General features: G+C 35.3%; 1 protein-coding gene across 5 annotated transcripts in view; it reads right to left on the bottom strand.

Annotated features, from left to right (window-relative positions):
- LOC105259080 (telomerase-binding protein EST1A) overlaps window positions 1-16,678 on the bottom strand; it is a 93,441-nt gene that overhangs the window by 23,007 nt on the left and 53,756 nt on the right. For all 5 annotated transcript variants that reach the window (XM_011270810.2, XM_011270813.2, XM_011270812.2 and 2 more), the window contains 6 exons: window positions 14,474-14,655; window positions 12,801-12,874; window positions 6,232-6,350; window positions 3,516-3,619; window positions 3,146-3,319; window positions 2,496-2,699 (listed from right to left, as the gene is read on the bottom strand). In XM_011270810.2, the coding sequence (XP_011269112.1) occupies window positions 2,496-2,699; window positions 3,146-3,319; window positions 3,516-3,619; window positions 6,232-6,350; window positions 12,801-12,874; window positions 14,474-14,655 (857 nt within the window). The remainder of the gene's footprint in view (window positions 1-2,495; window positions 2,700-3,145; window positions 3,320-3,515; window positions 3,620-6,231; window positions 6,351-12,800; window positions 12,875-14,473; window positions 14,656-16,678) is intronic.

Below are 16,678 nucleotides of genomic sequence, written 5' to 3'. Positions count from 1 at the left end.
GTAACTCACTCGACTCGAGTGGCATAATTTAAAATCACCGTTGTCTGCGGAAAAACTGGTTCCAAGGTGTTGCGCGTGCAACAAGATTGTTCTAGATTCCGAGGCAGGTTCATTCAAGCATCAAAATTGACCCGTGAATTTCAGATGCTATCATAGTTAAATTTAGTGGCATAGTATTCTGATGGCGTTAAAAGTGAGGAACTTTACCCTAGATTTTCGTGAGAAACTATGCTTTCTTAAAGAGACAGGCGTGCAATCATGTGTAGAAGATTATTTAAGATAATGATATAGAATTAACATCTCGAAAAATGATATCATTAGACCGTATAATATTTCGTCTTTATATATTCTCATTGTATATAGAAACATCTAATATCAATTCTAATACCAATTTGAATATAAAATATATTATAAGTGAACAAATATTAAATAAATCAATAATATGTAAAAAATAATAAATATACGAATAAATAAAAACGAAATAAATAAATAAATGTATTAATACATATATAATAAATATATAATAATAAATAAATATTTGATATAATATATAAAACATAAATTTATAAAAAAAAATTACATTTAACAATAGGTACATTTTTCGACGTAGTTTTCGTGAGTTCTAAAATCTTTTATCGAGAAGGCAAGTAGTACCAAGGAAAAAAGATTTGGATTTGCCGGGTATAAATAGCCTATACAAATTTAACGTAAAGCCGTTATCGCGTCTTGAAAAAGGAAAAGCCGATCGAATGTGAAAAGGTTTGAGTAAAAAAAATAGAGTATTCGCGGAGAAAGACGACCTGCGATAAAACTGCATGGGGCTGTCGAACAAACTACCGACGGTTACGATAGCGCAGTTATTTATTTCGACGAGGTCACACTGGTCTTCCACTGAACTTTATCCTCGAAACAATTCTACGATCGAGAGCTACGCGGGGCCAAGATTCGTATTTCGCCTCCAGTTCCGTTCCCCGATAAAAGCGTCAGTTGAAAAACGGGAAACGACGAGAAATTTATACTGGTTTTTCAAATAACGCGATAGAAAAGCTCGACTAAACTTGTATTTTCCTAAGGAGAAAATTGTTGGGAACTCCCCAAATTTTATAGTCATTACAAATATATCGTAAAGATACGTAAGATTATTAACTTCTGATATATTAATACGTTTTCAAATTTTCAATAGTATTTTTTATTAATGTATTTATTAATATTTAATTTCCTACGCTTTATATCTGTACCTTCGAAAAGTGAAGCTTATACGAAAGTATGTAACTTATATCCACGTGAAAAAATCGAGTTGAAGAACGGAACAATCGCTCGTGTACAAGATCTCTGGCCAGCCTACTCCTTTCGCTTGTTACTTTTTATTCTTCGAAAAGAAAGATATCGCTCCGCAAAGGAGAAAGAGTACGTGGCCACGTAGTATGCACAAAATCCGGCCCCAAGCTGGGGTAAGATAATAAATATGCAAAAAAGAAGAGTTTCGATGCCGTAAATAAAAACGGCTTGCGTGCTGTGCGAAAGTCTGCGGTGAGAGAGAGGATCGCGCGATTCGAAATAAAAGGACGGTGGAGCAGAAAAGGGTGGTATGACAGGGGATGGAGGAATGCGAAAAAAAACAAGGAGAAGAAAGAGGAGGATGAGGAGAAGAAAAGAAATGCAGCATCTTCTGTTCCTTTCGCAAGAAGGCAAACGCGCGTTGTAATCTCTTGATTTAGTTCGACTTAGCGATGAATACATTTCTCTGTCGGCTTTTTCGAGACAAGAAGGCGAAGATGGACTAGGTCGAAGGTGGACCAGGGAGAAAAGCATACAAATAATGGTTAGATTAATATGGCGTGGTAGACGATTATTTGACAGCGACAGTGAACGATGAATGTCTTTATCAGCGTGAAATTTGGGAAAGGCAAGATTGTTCATCGAATTTTCGAATGTTCGTAATATAATTATCTAGAATGACCACTCGATTGAATTGCCAACTTTTAGTCGCGTTTTTTTATTATTTTACTACAAATTTAAAATGCGCTCTTTTTAAACAATAATTTTTATATAATTAACTCCTGAAATCATTTTTATAACCATTTACTTATAATGAAGACTTCAATCTTCACAAAGAGTTAGAGTATATAAATTATAAAATATAGAGATATAATAAAATGTTTTTCAATATGAGTATTTTAATATAATTTTTTCTGATATTATATATCAGAATCAACGATGATTATATCATAGTATAAAAATAAATCTGTGCGTATCATCTATATTTTGCATGCATATTGTTTGGTTGAAAGATTGAATAGCGATAGAAATTTCTATGTTCGTCCACAGTGACAATAATCAATTTGAGCAATTTTAAATTGGATAATTTCGACATAATAGTGCATAATAAGTAGCGCTTAATTATGGTACCGTTTTATCATCGACGAATCGATATATCATCTTGAGATCATTCCTGGTTACGCAGGATGTCACTATGAAATGTTTCTCGCACTCACCTGTACTCGTTGTCGATGTCGATCTTGTTTCCGTTGCCGCCTCTCTAGCTCTTCCTTCCTCTCGATCAGCGACCTTATCTCGACGGCCGCCACGGGAGCCGTCGTATCGTCGGGCACGTTGCCGCACGAGGGTAATCTTCTCAATGTGGAAATCGACTCCTCCTCTCCCTCACTGTAACTCTCCACCATGAGCTCCGAGTCGCTCTGGAAGTGAATTAATTCCATTCCTGAGATAACGAACTATGGCAGCCATCGGATTTAACGGATTAGAAATTGCAAAGAGGTAAAATCTCGAGCTTTGATTCAGTCTTGATGTAATTGCGAGTTATTTTCGCAATTATTTTTATTATTATTTAAACAATTTAATTTATTTCTTATTTTTTATTTAAAGAATCTAATTAATTAATTCAAGTTATTTAAGTAATTTAGAAAACTTCTTTTTCACGTAACACTATAATAATAATAATTATTATTATTATTATAGTGTAGCAAGAAAAATTAAAGATAATTTTATGATATAAATTCTCTGTGTCTCTTTCATTCGCCATTTCGAATCCGGAAAATCGAATACGGAATTCGCGAGGCTCTACACAGCGCATCGTACGCGCTTTCTGTGGGGAACGAAAGATTTATGACAGTTACCAACATACCTGTGTCGGTGGCGAACTCGGTGAACTTGTGCTCGAGGCCTCGACCACGGAAACGTATTCGCTGACGCCGGTCTCGCTCTTTTGCAGTTTCAGCACCGGTGTCTCCAAGCCGCACAAGAACACTTGACCGAAGAAGAGAATCTTGCTTATCCTCAGACACACCTGTGCCACTTCCTGAAAACGCAATCGCAAATTTATTCTATGATAACGCGGAGATACTTCGGTCACACACACACATTAATAAATTAAAATTCTTTTCCAAACTTTTAAATTTTTATAAATCATATAAGCAGAAGAAAAGCAATATTTTATTTTCAAATTTATTATCAGCAATAAAAGCACCGACCTTACATAACGTAATGTAACCTACCATATCTTCCGTTTTCTCCACGTAGCAAGGATCTTGCGGATTCAACATGAGCGGCGTAAATCCTGCCAACGTGATATCTTCTGGTAATTTCACGAGCTCCAGATCTAAAAGCAAACATAAAAATTCGATACCATCTGTATGCACGATAAAATCCTCGCATGAAATTCTGTGATCGTGCCAAATCGAATTCTTTTATAGAGCATACAGAGGAGTGACCCTGAATTTATCCGCAAAGATCCATATCACGTATCGCGAAAGGAGCTCAGATGTTTATGCAACGTGCCTTAGAATCGGTAAAATGTGATCGCATTCTGGCGACCCACCGTCTTTCGCGTCCGGCATTAAATTCTCTGATAATACAATATAAGCGCAGAATAATAATCCGCGATGCGAAGAGTAAATTCGAAACTCTTTCGTGCGCAGAAATATATTAAAGTGTTTATAAAAATATATTCATCATATACAATATATTGTAATATTTTTTTTCTTTTAAATAAGAAATACAATTTTTAATTTCAAGATATATCGAAATATTGAAAAATGTTTAAATTTAGATAATTAATAAAACTAAAAAAATATGTCACATCTTTTGTCTCGCTAATGACTTTGAGGCAGATAATAATTACATTAACGCAGAAGGCTGGAAAAGAGAGAGAAGTCGCGACTATGAACTTGACAAACTTATCAATTCTAGTCAGCTGGATCAGTCCTATCTCATCGTGTGATATTCACTATGAGCAACGCGCGCACTGACGTCCAGTACGTATATACTCGGTTTAGAGGTAAGTATACCGTGAGCAAGGACGCGCCGTGAAACTAGAACGCTCGTTTCCAGACGACCGGACCCGTTGGAAGACCCAGTTCGAGACCGAACTCGCGATCGCTAGTGATCTACGAAAATAGGAAATTTCATCGCGCTTTTCTCGCAAAAATTATACGCATTCATTAATTGTTTCCGAAGTTAATCTACCTGCTAAAATAGTGATCGCCGACAATTGCTTCTACTGAGAGTTGATAATTTTCAAGAATGAATATGACCAGTCAAACTTCAACACTTTCGCGATCAATACGATGATGTAACATTATATTTCTTTGCTTAAAAAAATTTAGAACCGTTGATAGTATTACGTTTTTCTTGAATTAAAACCAATCGAAAGAAAGGAAGGGGGCTAATATGTACTTGTGCATTGTTGCTTTGAAATGATAATTAATTCCGCATAAAGTCATCTGCAATCTGAAAGGCTTAACGGTACCATTTGGTCGGATGTATCGACGCGATGCGTGCTAGATGCATGTATACGGAAAAATCGGCGGAAGACATCGTCGGGTCATCTCGAGATCTACACATGAATGAGCTTCGGGGTAATGCAATTTGTGTATTCATAACGTAAACGCGACGAGCAACATATAGTGGCGATGTGGCTCGCACACACGCTAAAAGACCATTGGCTACACGCCAGTAGTAAACGGCCACAAGAGAATGGCACTGCAGTGGTCATGTCGAACGTATTCACCGTTACGCAACCGTCGCGCCAGCTATCTACGGGTCAACAGACCGGTCACCGACTTCGTTGGCACTTCGAATAACTCGCGATTTTTTTCGATTAAGCCTGGTCCAGGTTTGCCTGCTCGAGAGAATCGCTTTCGATCGAGCATCTTCCGGATTTCATCTCGCGCATTAATATCTGATGTGCGATTTAACATTTTATTGTCGAGTCGGAAATTTATTTTTATTGATATCGTAGATCAAATAATATCGAATAAGTACAATGTTATGATTTTATATGTCGATTCGGAAATATTTCCATTAAAAGTAAAATTCTGTTAATTATTGAAATACCAAGATCAAATATTGGCAACTCGATCTTGCACTCGATCTTTACGATTTCGTTAAAGACTTAGTCTATTTTAGAGGCTCAAAACAGTTGACATTTTCTAAAGTATATAATGTCTGAAGAATATGTTTTTTTAAATTTCATTGAAAATCTCAAAATCTAAAATTGACGAAATTATAAGAGTTTAAAGATGATAATATGCAGATCTGCAGATGAACCTTTAAACGCATTTTTTTTTCAAAATGTTGTTTTCGAAATTCGTGTCATTGATATTTTGAAAAACTAACAGACCGAACAATTTAAATTTTTTAAATGAAAAAATACTTTTCTGAATCTAATTAGAATATGGATATTGAATCTAATCAGAATTTAAAAAAATTAATATTTAATATTTTTCTAATGTTTAAGAAATAAAAAAATTTTTAACAAAATTGAGATATTTAACTTTAAAATGTCCATTTTTCAAAATTTTTCAAAATTTGTTCTAATAAAATTTTAATATTTTACAAATACCTTATAAAATAAAACCAAACTGAGTTCATTCCTTTTAGACACAAGAAATAATGTATCATTTTAATCATGCATTTTCGAAGGTACAGAAATTTGTATAAAATAGAGAAAAGCTAAATATCTAAGATTTAAAAATACCAACGTATTATTTAAACATCAATAAAACATATGTAAAGTGTCATATAAAAAGGTCAATTTCTAATATTTATAAAAAAATTCTAAAAATTATCTATTTTTCATCGCTAGAATAGACTAAGCTTTTAATTTTTCATATCTATCAATTTAATTGCATTTTTAGCATGATATTTTTTTAGGTGTAACAATCAATGCAAATATCGTTAGCGGTAGAGAAAGATTACGAACTGACATACCTTTATTCTCTTCACGATCCTCAGTATCCTTGCTCTGGATCAAGGTTGTTCTAGTATAATTTAATTTTTCTAAAAGATTCACCATCGTCGCCAGCCTACTCCACGCATCTCCCGGCGGTCTGTAACAAAATGAGAGGATCGAGTTAAGCATCCTCTCTGAATTTCATAACATGCATCCAGAATGAGTCAGGAATCTGACAGAATCGCTCATGGCTCCGTTTGCGTCACGATAAAAATTCCCAATGATTTGGCAAAAATTCTCAGAAGAACTGAATTCTTCTAATATATAATTTAAAGACGAAGGAAAAAAATTCTCGATAATATTGAGGCTAAATGTCGAATTTATTTTCTGTGCGATTAATCCGGCGTCACTTGGAAGATTGAGTCGTCGAACTGTGATTTGTGATTCGCGCCGCTTTCAGATGATAATTCTTAATTCCCTAAAGTATATTTTTTATTGAATTCTTACTAACGTTACTTGACGCCACCGTAGCGCCTTAAGAGGCCGACGACCTCTCCTTTATATCTCCGGTAATATCGGGACTAATTTTCTACGGATTTCAGATTCCTAATTATTGTTTTTGTACGAATGACAGCGTAAGTGCCCCGAAAACTCGTGAGGTTTGCCGGCTGTGTAAACAACACTTGCTCAAACATTTGCTTATGAAACAAAATTAAACCAGGTAATTTGCTACTTGATTTCTTCGCAACTGGCTCTGACATGAGGTAAATATTTTCAGTTTCTGGATCATTCGTCACGCGAAGAATATTCTCGCCGCAGGGTACGACAATTACAGCGACGTGACCAAGAACCCCCGATGGAATTCTGCTTGCCGAAAATACAGTCTCGATGCACCGCACGAAGGTACATCGAGATATTCCCGGAGATTTTGCGGTTTCGGAGAGCGATCACGATGCAAACGGCGTGAACGCGCGTTCACGAATTTTCGCACGCTTTTGCGTGCGCGATTTCGCGCATTTACGACGAGATACATAAATCCAAGACACGATTGGACGGATAATACAGGGTGCCTGCTCAAATCTTGTAAAAAAGTTGTCTGAAAATTCTCTGATCTTACCGAGTATTTTTGTTCAAAATTCTATAAAGAGAATATTTTAAAACTGTTTTAGTGTAACTTTCTAAAATAAATTTCTTATTGCAATGTTTTTGAATTATACTAAGAAAAAACACTATATTTCAAGTACTATATTTCAAGTACTAGATTTGGAAATGTATTAAAAAAAACTAAATAACTTTTGTAAGATGAGTATTTTTCACTTGCATATAATTTTCATTTTTTTATAAGTAAAAATTATAATAAAAAATAATGTGCTACATTTTAAATATTTTGCTAAAATATTAAATACATAAATAAAAATAAATAAGTATATATTTATAATACATTTTAAAAAGAATTCATTTGACTTGCCGACTGTTACATGACTGTTAATATTGAAAACAGAATTATCACAGAAATTTTTTTTTAAGTTTTCCGAATTTCAAAATTCCATGAGAATTCCCTGACTTTCCCGAGTACAAAAAAAATCCTGAAAATTTCAAATTTTCCATATTTTTTCAGTAGTGTCCTGTAATAAATTTTATATCCGAGCATTCGTGTCGCGTGAACCAAATAAAAAATGTCGCGAGTCCTCGCGCGTGAATATGATATATTCTCGTGCGACTATTTATTATTAATGTCGAGAATTACGTATTGGAAATTATTTGCGGCGAGAGAGCACCGCGTAATGCGCGCGCGGCGGATAATAATAATAGATCACAGATTTATACCTTTAATGTACTTCGCGTACACGACCGGCGGCGGCTCGTTTCACCGACGTTATTAATGATCTACCTACGGCGTACGGGGTATACGTTTCCATTCACCACTTCCGTATTACTGTAAAGCCGAAGTTGTCCGCTCAATTAAGGGCCTAGTCTATTCTACTAGTACGACCAATTGATGATTTTTAAGAATTTTTTTTTGAAGAATATTAGAAATTAATCTTTTTGACGTTTTTACATTTGTTTTTATTGATATTCAAACAGTATATACGTCAGTATATTTAAATCTTGGATATTTGATTTTTTTTTGTTGAATCTGCGTGTAGCGTGTTCAATAATAACGATGTGATATGCTGTTCTCCGTGTAATTATCTGAAGTGAAAAAACTCGGTCCAGTTTTACTCCATAGAATAAAACCAGATTGAGGATATTGACCGTAGAATATTGAATCTAATTAAGAGAATTATTATTTAATATTTTTCTGATCTTGAAGAAACGGCAAAAATTTCAGCAAAATTTAAATATTAATTTTAAGTCGCATTTAAAAATATGTATGGAATAAAATTAAACCGATTTTTTTCGTCTCAGATAATTATACGCGGAGCAGCAGGTCGTACTATCGAACTATGCATTTTTGAATACGCTACACACAGAGGTTCGTATTGAACAAAAAAAGCTAAATATCAAAAATTTAAAAATATTGATACTGTAAATATTAATAAAAATATATATATAAACATTAAAAAAATTGATTTTTAGTATTCTTCAAAAAAAAGTTCTTAAAAATCATCAATTGTTCAATATTACTAGAGTAAACTGGACCCTTAATTCACCTGCTATTCTGTAGCGACTCCAAGATTGTTTGTTCGAGCAAGGGCAATTTCGAGGGTCATCATTTCAAGGATCTGCCTTTCCCTAAACTAAATTTTATTCACCATTGGTAATACGCCAGTAATTTAGTAACAATATGCTTGCCTCGATTACGCAAATTTTTCATTATGTAAAGAAAAAAAGATTTTTTTGAAGGCAAATATTTTTGATAATCCTGTAAAAAGATTGTAATAAGTTGAAATACATTACGAAATTATATTCTGCAGATTTTCCTCAGAAAATAAAATTCGCGTATTAAAAAAACACGACGACTATGAATTTTTAAATATAAACTCCGTTCCATCGTGCAGTTATTATCAAACGATTATTTACGATATACGACATGATTCCGATAATAACGTACGAGAGGAAATTACACGAGAGGAGAGACTTCTTAATCGATCGCTTAATTTCGCGACGGTTTCCGGCGCGATTAATCGATAGACATCGTTAAAGGTCATCGGTTAATCGCGTCCGCTACGGGACTCGGATCGCGAAATCCACGACCAGCATCGGCAAGAATCGTCTGCCCAGGCGATTCTAAGCAACGGCGATCAAGATCGAGAGAGGATCGGCAGCCGCGTCGTGGCGTCCTTGTCAAGGAAACGCTTGACTCACGTAATTGTTAATCGTTAACGAGCAACAATAATTAACCTATCGCGGCCGGATAGTAGCCATTGGTTAAGCGCGCGTCTCGAGAACGTTGCGAGAAAAAAAGAAAAGGAAGAAGACAGATAGAGACCGGGAGGGGAAGGGGATAAAAGAGGGAAGGGAGCTTTGAGGCTCTCGTTTAATGGACGGTAGATTGCATCAGTCGGACAAGCGTGACTCTCGCGCGCTCTTTTCTCTCGCTCTTATTCTTCTTTTATTTTATCTCATTAGCGAAACTCGCATCGAGAGAAGCGACGACGCGCCGTGCGTCGATAAGATGAACGGCATGCTCTTTCTCTCTTTCTCTCTTTTCTCGTCGTCTCTCTGCACGAGATGCGCGCCAAAAAGTATTCGCTCACGCTCGCGGATGATCAATTCGAGACACGCCGACCCGATCTCTTTGTGAAACGCTGGTCCTTGGAGGATCCCTCGAGCACCGCAGGACACCGGATCGGGATTTCCCTGTGCTTTTAGGTTCCTTATTTAGTGACATGACTCAGCGTAGGGCACGTCGCTGCGCTGACAATTCGGGGATTCAATGGATCCGCGAACGAAAGAGCGAAATTCAAATTAGAATTCATTATAAGTTCAAGCAAATAGAAAATCATCGAATGAAATTGAATTAAGAATCGCATCTTGCTGCGTGTAAAAATCTTCATAATATTAGAAACCATGATTGTGTAATCTCTTAAAATTCAGATCATTCTTTAATTCAAGATTGTATTATATATTATTATTACTACTACTACTACTACTATTACTACTACTACTATTACTATCATTAATAAATATATTATTAAATATATAATCACAAACTTGTTTTAAATTCTTGTATTTTTCAAATTTATATATACATATAAAACATGCCAAATTCGCACGTATTTTAAATTAATAAAAATTCAAGATGAACAAAAATCTAACAAAAGTAATATTTGTATCTTCACTATAAGTATATAAAATTCTTTACAAATATACTCATTTCATCTTTGTTAGTAATTCATGTAATTTCCTCAAAAATATCATAAATCATTAGTTCTATTTTAAATTGCATGTATACAAATGATACTCGAGTATCAGTGACAACGCGTTGTGATCTATCATTTTCCCTCTTTCCCGAAAATTCGTCGACCAAGCTGCGACGGCGGTTCCCGCCCAAGAATTATGAATTAGAAACGGAATGTGGAACGTTACAATCACGAACATGTGTCGCGCTATGGGACCGCTGCGGGTGTCGCGACGTCTTTACCGGTTTCTCACACCGCGGCACGATTCGCCGAGGCATCACCGCGCGAGGAAAATTAATAGTCCGATACAACAGTCATAATTCAAAACACCTCAAGTGTCAACCTGAATTAATAGTTGTTATGCGCAGCTGCGACGAAGTCGAATGCGGCGAAAGCTATCCTAACAAATCTCTCTCTCTCTTTCTTTCCTCCCCTCCTCTCTTTCTCTCTCTTTGCCTCTCTTCTCGATGCATCTCGGACGGGATTAATCCGTTTGACAAAAGCGGGATGTGGACCAGCCTCTCTCTCGCGGAGCCCGCATATCGAGTTGAAATTAGAACCGATGCGGTAATAATTAAAGCGGGACAGTAACTTATGCATTCGCGACGAAGCGTGATAGAGAAATGGTGCCGCGAGTACCTGTGCTTGGCGCGCGACGAGGCGCGAGAGATCGAGCCTCGATACGATGCAGCGGTTGACCGTGACCTACGCCACGCTCGCTTCCATCACCTCCCAGTCCCTCTCTCGCCCCTAGTGAGATATCGGCTCTCTCGCTAGAACAGGCTCGCGTCTATTAAGCAAAAGGTACAGCCACAATGCAATGAAACGTATACAGGAATTTTTGTATTCTCTTTTGTCCTCGATTTGTCACTCACTATTCCCGATTTTGTTATCCCCTGTTTCGTTAAAAGCAGTTTGTTTTCATTTCAGTCAATTACACGTGGAATAGCATGTTAAACTATGCATTTTTGAATGTGTGCAGACTCGTATTGAACAAAAAAAGCTATCTAAAATTTTTTAATATTAACGTACTGTAAACAAAAATGTAAAATACTAAAAAGATAAAATTTCTAATATTCCTGAAGAAAAATTCCTTTACAATATCATCAATTTTTCACACTATTAGAATAAACTGGACCCTTAAGTCTGCAACCTAGCACAGCCATATGAAAAAGAGGCAAAAGATTTTTAAAAGCTAAAGTGCCTCAGGCATATTTAAATGAATCTGATTATAATTTATTTCGATATGATAGCCAAATGTGATTAGGTCACGATACGATTGGTAGCATCTCGCGCGCTAATGATCCCTTGCTCCCAGAATCTAAGTTATCTCAAGGCCACACGTCAACGGAGAGCATGATTGCGCTACATGTTAAGTGCTTCGCGCTTCATTCGTGTTGTCCTTAAGGACAGCTAAAACCCCGAGGCTGAAGACGATCGAATATAACAATCATTTTCGAATTAATATCCTCCTTCGTATAATAGTCTCTTCCGAGCAAAAAATTCTTTGAAGGATATACGAAAATGATTAATTTCCGAGTCTACATTGTTTATCGATTCCAAAGTAAGAATAATAAAATCGATTGAATCTTCCACCTTGCTATTACATTCATTTAACTACACTATTCAATCTTAAATTTAAACGTTATGAAAAATCATTTTAATGCCTACTCGAGTAAAAAATTACGTGTTCAAATTACGTCTTGTATATTACACATGCATATATACAGTTCGCATTGAATTAATTACTGATTAAAAAAATAATTTTTAAAAAAAAGTAAATAAATATTCCATATGACAATCATTAATGAATAACTATTTTTTTTCGAATGTTAAATGCGTGTCTTGCAATCTCGATGATCGATTTTTTTGTACGGTTCTTAATAAATGCTTAATAAATTTTTTTAAGAGCATAAATATCACGCTAGCGTAGCTGAAAGTCTCGCATGATTGCAATTCAGACCATACAAGCCACAAAACCACAAGATCAAAAAGTTCGAGATATATCGCGCATTTCTGCTACAAGCTACGATGTATATTCGTTTCCACAGTTAAAATTTAATTCTAATGCTAGGATTGCACGATTAACAAAGTTGTAATTAATTCGTGGCGGACACAGAAAGCAGTCTGTGAAATGAACGAAACTTATTCGTGCATTGCGAAACAATATAAGGGGATTAGACGCCAAAATCGAGAACTACTATAACTGAAGATCGCGTTAATCTTATTTCGTTGATTGAGTTTGAAATTAAGAAACTTACCCGACTCTGTAATCCGTACAAGACGGCGGAGGATTCCAAACAGTGCTATGGCACAGCATCCAGTCGCACCATATCTATAGAAACAAACATGAAAAAAATAGTAAAATTTATAATTTATTAATATAAAGTCAGTGGGAGTATACGCCATTAATACAAGCTAAAATGTCTATTAATTATTTCAATAAAAGAATTGTCTGAATACTAACATTGGTATTTTCATTCGCATTGATTTTTAAATGTAAGAAATAATGAGGACTCAACATTTAAAAATGCGCCAATACTTTTAAAAAATTGTTATTTAGTCAGAGAAGGTCTTGCGTCGAAAAAAGTAACATATAAAAGCTATAACTTTATTTATAAAAACATTTGAATAAAATTTATGTAAATATATATATATCAAATATTATGAGAAAATTTTAATTATTTAGAATTAAATATATTTTGAAATTTTCGCTTATAAAAACATGTTATTTCAGAAAATAATATTTTTACTTGTCATTTACATTCTTATCGAGAATATTCAATTACCAAAGAAATTGCAAAAATACTTGGTTATTTATAGCACCGTCCATCTATCCTCATAAAATGAAATGTATTCCAACGGCCTTGTATCGCGTCTACTTTATCGGCAATATTAATGGTTTCACCCCTCATACAGTCGTATGCGCGAGTCTGGCTATTATTCCTTGTATCAGCTCGCATTCCGATAGTAATCATTGTTTTCTTTTTTTTCCTTTACAGCTCTTTCTCGTTAGTCTATAGTAACTATGTATGTAATGCATATGCGCTAATTTCATAGTACGTACATATGTGCATATCAACGAAATATTTATTTAAAATAAAATTCCTTAAACTCGATTAAATTTAATTAACGTCAATTTATTATTCTTAGCGATTCAAAAATCAAATTAAATAATTAGGAGAATAATTACTTGTTTCGATAAAATCCTCAACTACTTTCCTAGCTATCAACTTTATTTATTTTTTCACCGTATAACTAAATAATGATTATTGTAGCGCTCAATCTTTTATCAGGATTTTGAACGAAACAAAACTCGTAACTTCATCGATATCGATTTCTGATTGTAAAATGACTATTAATCAATGAAGCGCGAATAGTTTACATGTGACAGATACGTTGATTTATGTAATAAGTTATGGTACAAAAAATAAATCAAATCGAAGTCTAACACTGAAACTCTCGCGACGTTTTATAATTCAATTCTCTGGTGAAGAATTTAACGCTTTCAGACCGCGCCAATAAAAGAGAATCGAACTCGTGAAGAAAATCTGATGTCTTTTGGATGCCATGGACCAGTGATAGCCAATCGACAACAGTTCGTCATAAATTATCCCGAGGAAAGCGGAATAAAACAGCAATATTAATGATGATAAAGCTTTTTTTTACGATCATACATATATTTATACGAGCCCTCAAAATTGGAGAATATTGAATTGCGACCACCAAAGAGGAGACTGAGAGCTTGGCTGTTACTACTCCAGATCTAATTATCCCGTAATGGCCGAAGCCACGGACGATGCACGTGATCGAGCGAACGTTTCGACTCGGAAATTGATTTACGCTCTTGCCGACTCGCGTCGCAAAACGCAATTAAGACTTCGCTCGTTCGATACATATTGATAACGGAGGAAAGAGAAGGGAAAAAGTATACCTTAATAGCTGGTAGAAGCACTTGTAGATCCTCGCCGACCACAAGCCTCGGCTCCTGTCCGCTGTCTAACTGAGCTTTTAGCAGGGAAACACCACGTTCCAAGATCAGACTGAACATTTGTAGTGATACTACGAGCGCCCGTTCTTGGACCTCTGATCTATAACCTTGCTCCATCTGGGAATCTGCAATCAAAAACATCGGCCGAAATATAAGATCGGCACGGAAAAGAAGCACGAATGAGAGATAAAATTATTTTTATTCCTGGAAAAAACATTAAATATAGAAATAATTCAAAATATATCACACTTTACAAGAATTATGACATAAGAAATATTCTTGTAAGAATTAATTTCTTCGAAAAGACTCTCAAGAGTTTGGCATATTCAAGTAAATCATCCTTGAAACTTCCTTGAAACTTCCTTGAAACAATTTCATCCCGCAGGATACACTATTGGAAATCATCAGTATCGCTGAAGAGAACATCATTTCAATTGATTACGAACAATAATCCATGAAGAGGGAAAGAAAAAGAGAGAGGTACGAGGGTGGACCTACCGCGCGCGGATATCTGGATGGCAAATTGGTGATGATTGTTCATCGGAGGAGAGGAAAACGAGTAACTAATGCCAGTAGCGATCACGTTTCGGTGATGATGATGATGATGATGATGATGATGATGATGATGATTATGATGATTATGATGATGATGATTATGATGATGATGATGATCGGTGATGCGCAATCTATTCGGCGTCGCGACCGGATTCGCCATTGGTGGCCGCGCGCTCTTCTCTTCGGGGCTGTCATTATGCGTCATATCGAAGCTACGTGACGGGACGCGGCTCCCGGCGGATTCCAAAGAGCGAAGGGCACGGTATGACCTTCTGTACCATCTCCGTTTCCTCCGAGTCATTTCCAGATCGTTTCCTGGAGATGTTTCCTTGAAGAAAATCCGCCTAGCGAATTGATTCCTCGAAACGATACTCTTGAAATCCAAGTGATATCATCCATGAAAGAAGTTAATTTACAATAACAGAAGGTGATCCGAATATCATCCCCTATAATTTCGACTCTTAGGAGATTTTTCATTTTTTTACTTTGAATACATCATTGTCTACTTTGAGTCATAAAATTGTTGTCTTATTATAAGGATTATTTTCTGAATTAGTTTTGAAAGCGTGATATATACTTGCAAGATTTCAAAGATTTTATTTAACAAAAAATCATATAAGAAATTTATAAAAATATTAACAAAAATAAAAAATATGTCACAATATTAGCATATAAATTAAATTTCAAAAAACGTGAGATAAACAATATGATTAAACTTATCGATACGTTATTGAAATTTCACGAGAAAAAGATTTATTATCTCATATACATTATTCAATATTTGCCATATTAACATTTTAATGGCAATTTTCATCGCTCTCGAAGATGAATCGTTGATCGGTATCAAATATTTCACCAGAGCAATGTCACACTTGATTATTTTTATCCGGATACTAGAATTTTACACCAGATTCTACACTATCTCACGAATATTATAAATTCTCCCGCACGTATTCGTCCTCGGCGAACGACCCGTCGTTACCTTGTACGTCTTTATTAGCGGACTACAGCGAAGCTAATTAGATGAGCATCGCTAACGATGGTGTAATAGACTCGTGCAAGAACGTCATTTATCGGAACTACTAGCATTTATTATGGAAAACGAATAATGTAGTAAGCCTAGTAAGCTACACAGGTATGATTTTTTTATATATTAAAAAATTTATTTATTCTCTCTTTCTCTCCTAAAAATATTTTTTAATCCAGAATAATATAAAATACTTTAATAAAAAAGAAATTAGAGAATATTAAAGCTAAATATATACAAGATAAATTGAATATATATGATTAAAAGATCTACGATAAAAATAAAAACAAGAACAGAGTACATCCATTAGCCAACTTTATTTTTCCTTTGTTATAGGAGTTACGGGTGACTTCAAAAATTCGAAAATGCGAGCAAAAGCGTAGTTTTTCGCAACGCGAATTAACTCTGCACAATAGAAGGATAACATAAATGTAACAAGCGAAAGGGCAGCGCACGTCCATGCCATCCTCCATCAAGCGTCCATACATACGTACGAGAGCCATATTCGAAAGTAGACTCTGGCAGTTTAATTTATCGTGGACAAGGATAATAATTAGCGTTTAACC

The sequence above is a fragment of the Camponotus floridanus genome, unplaced genomic scaffold, assembly GCF_003227725.1.
Source record: "Camponotus floridanus strain SB8 unplaced genomic scaffold, Cflo_v7.5 scaffold12, whole genome shotgun sequence".
NCBI classification, from domain to species: Eukaryota; Metazoa; Arthropoda; class Insecta; order Hymenoptera; family Formicidae; genus Camponotus; species Camponotus floridanus.
Note: the sequence above shows the minus strand (reverse complement) of the source record. Positions and strands in the feature narration are given on the sequence as shown.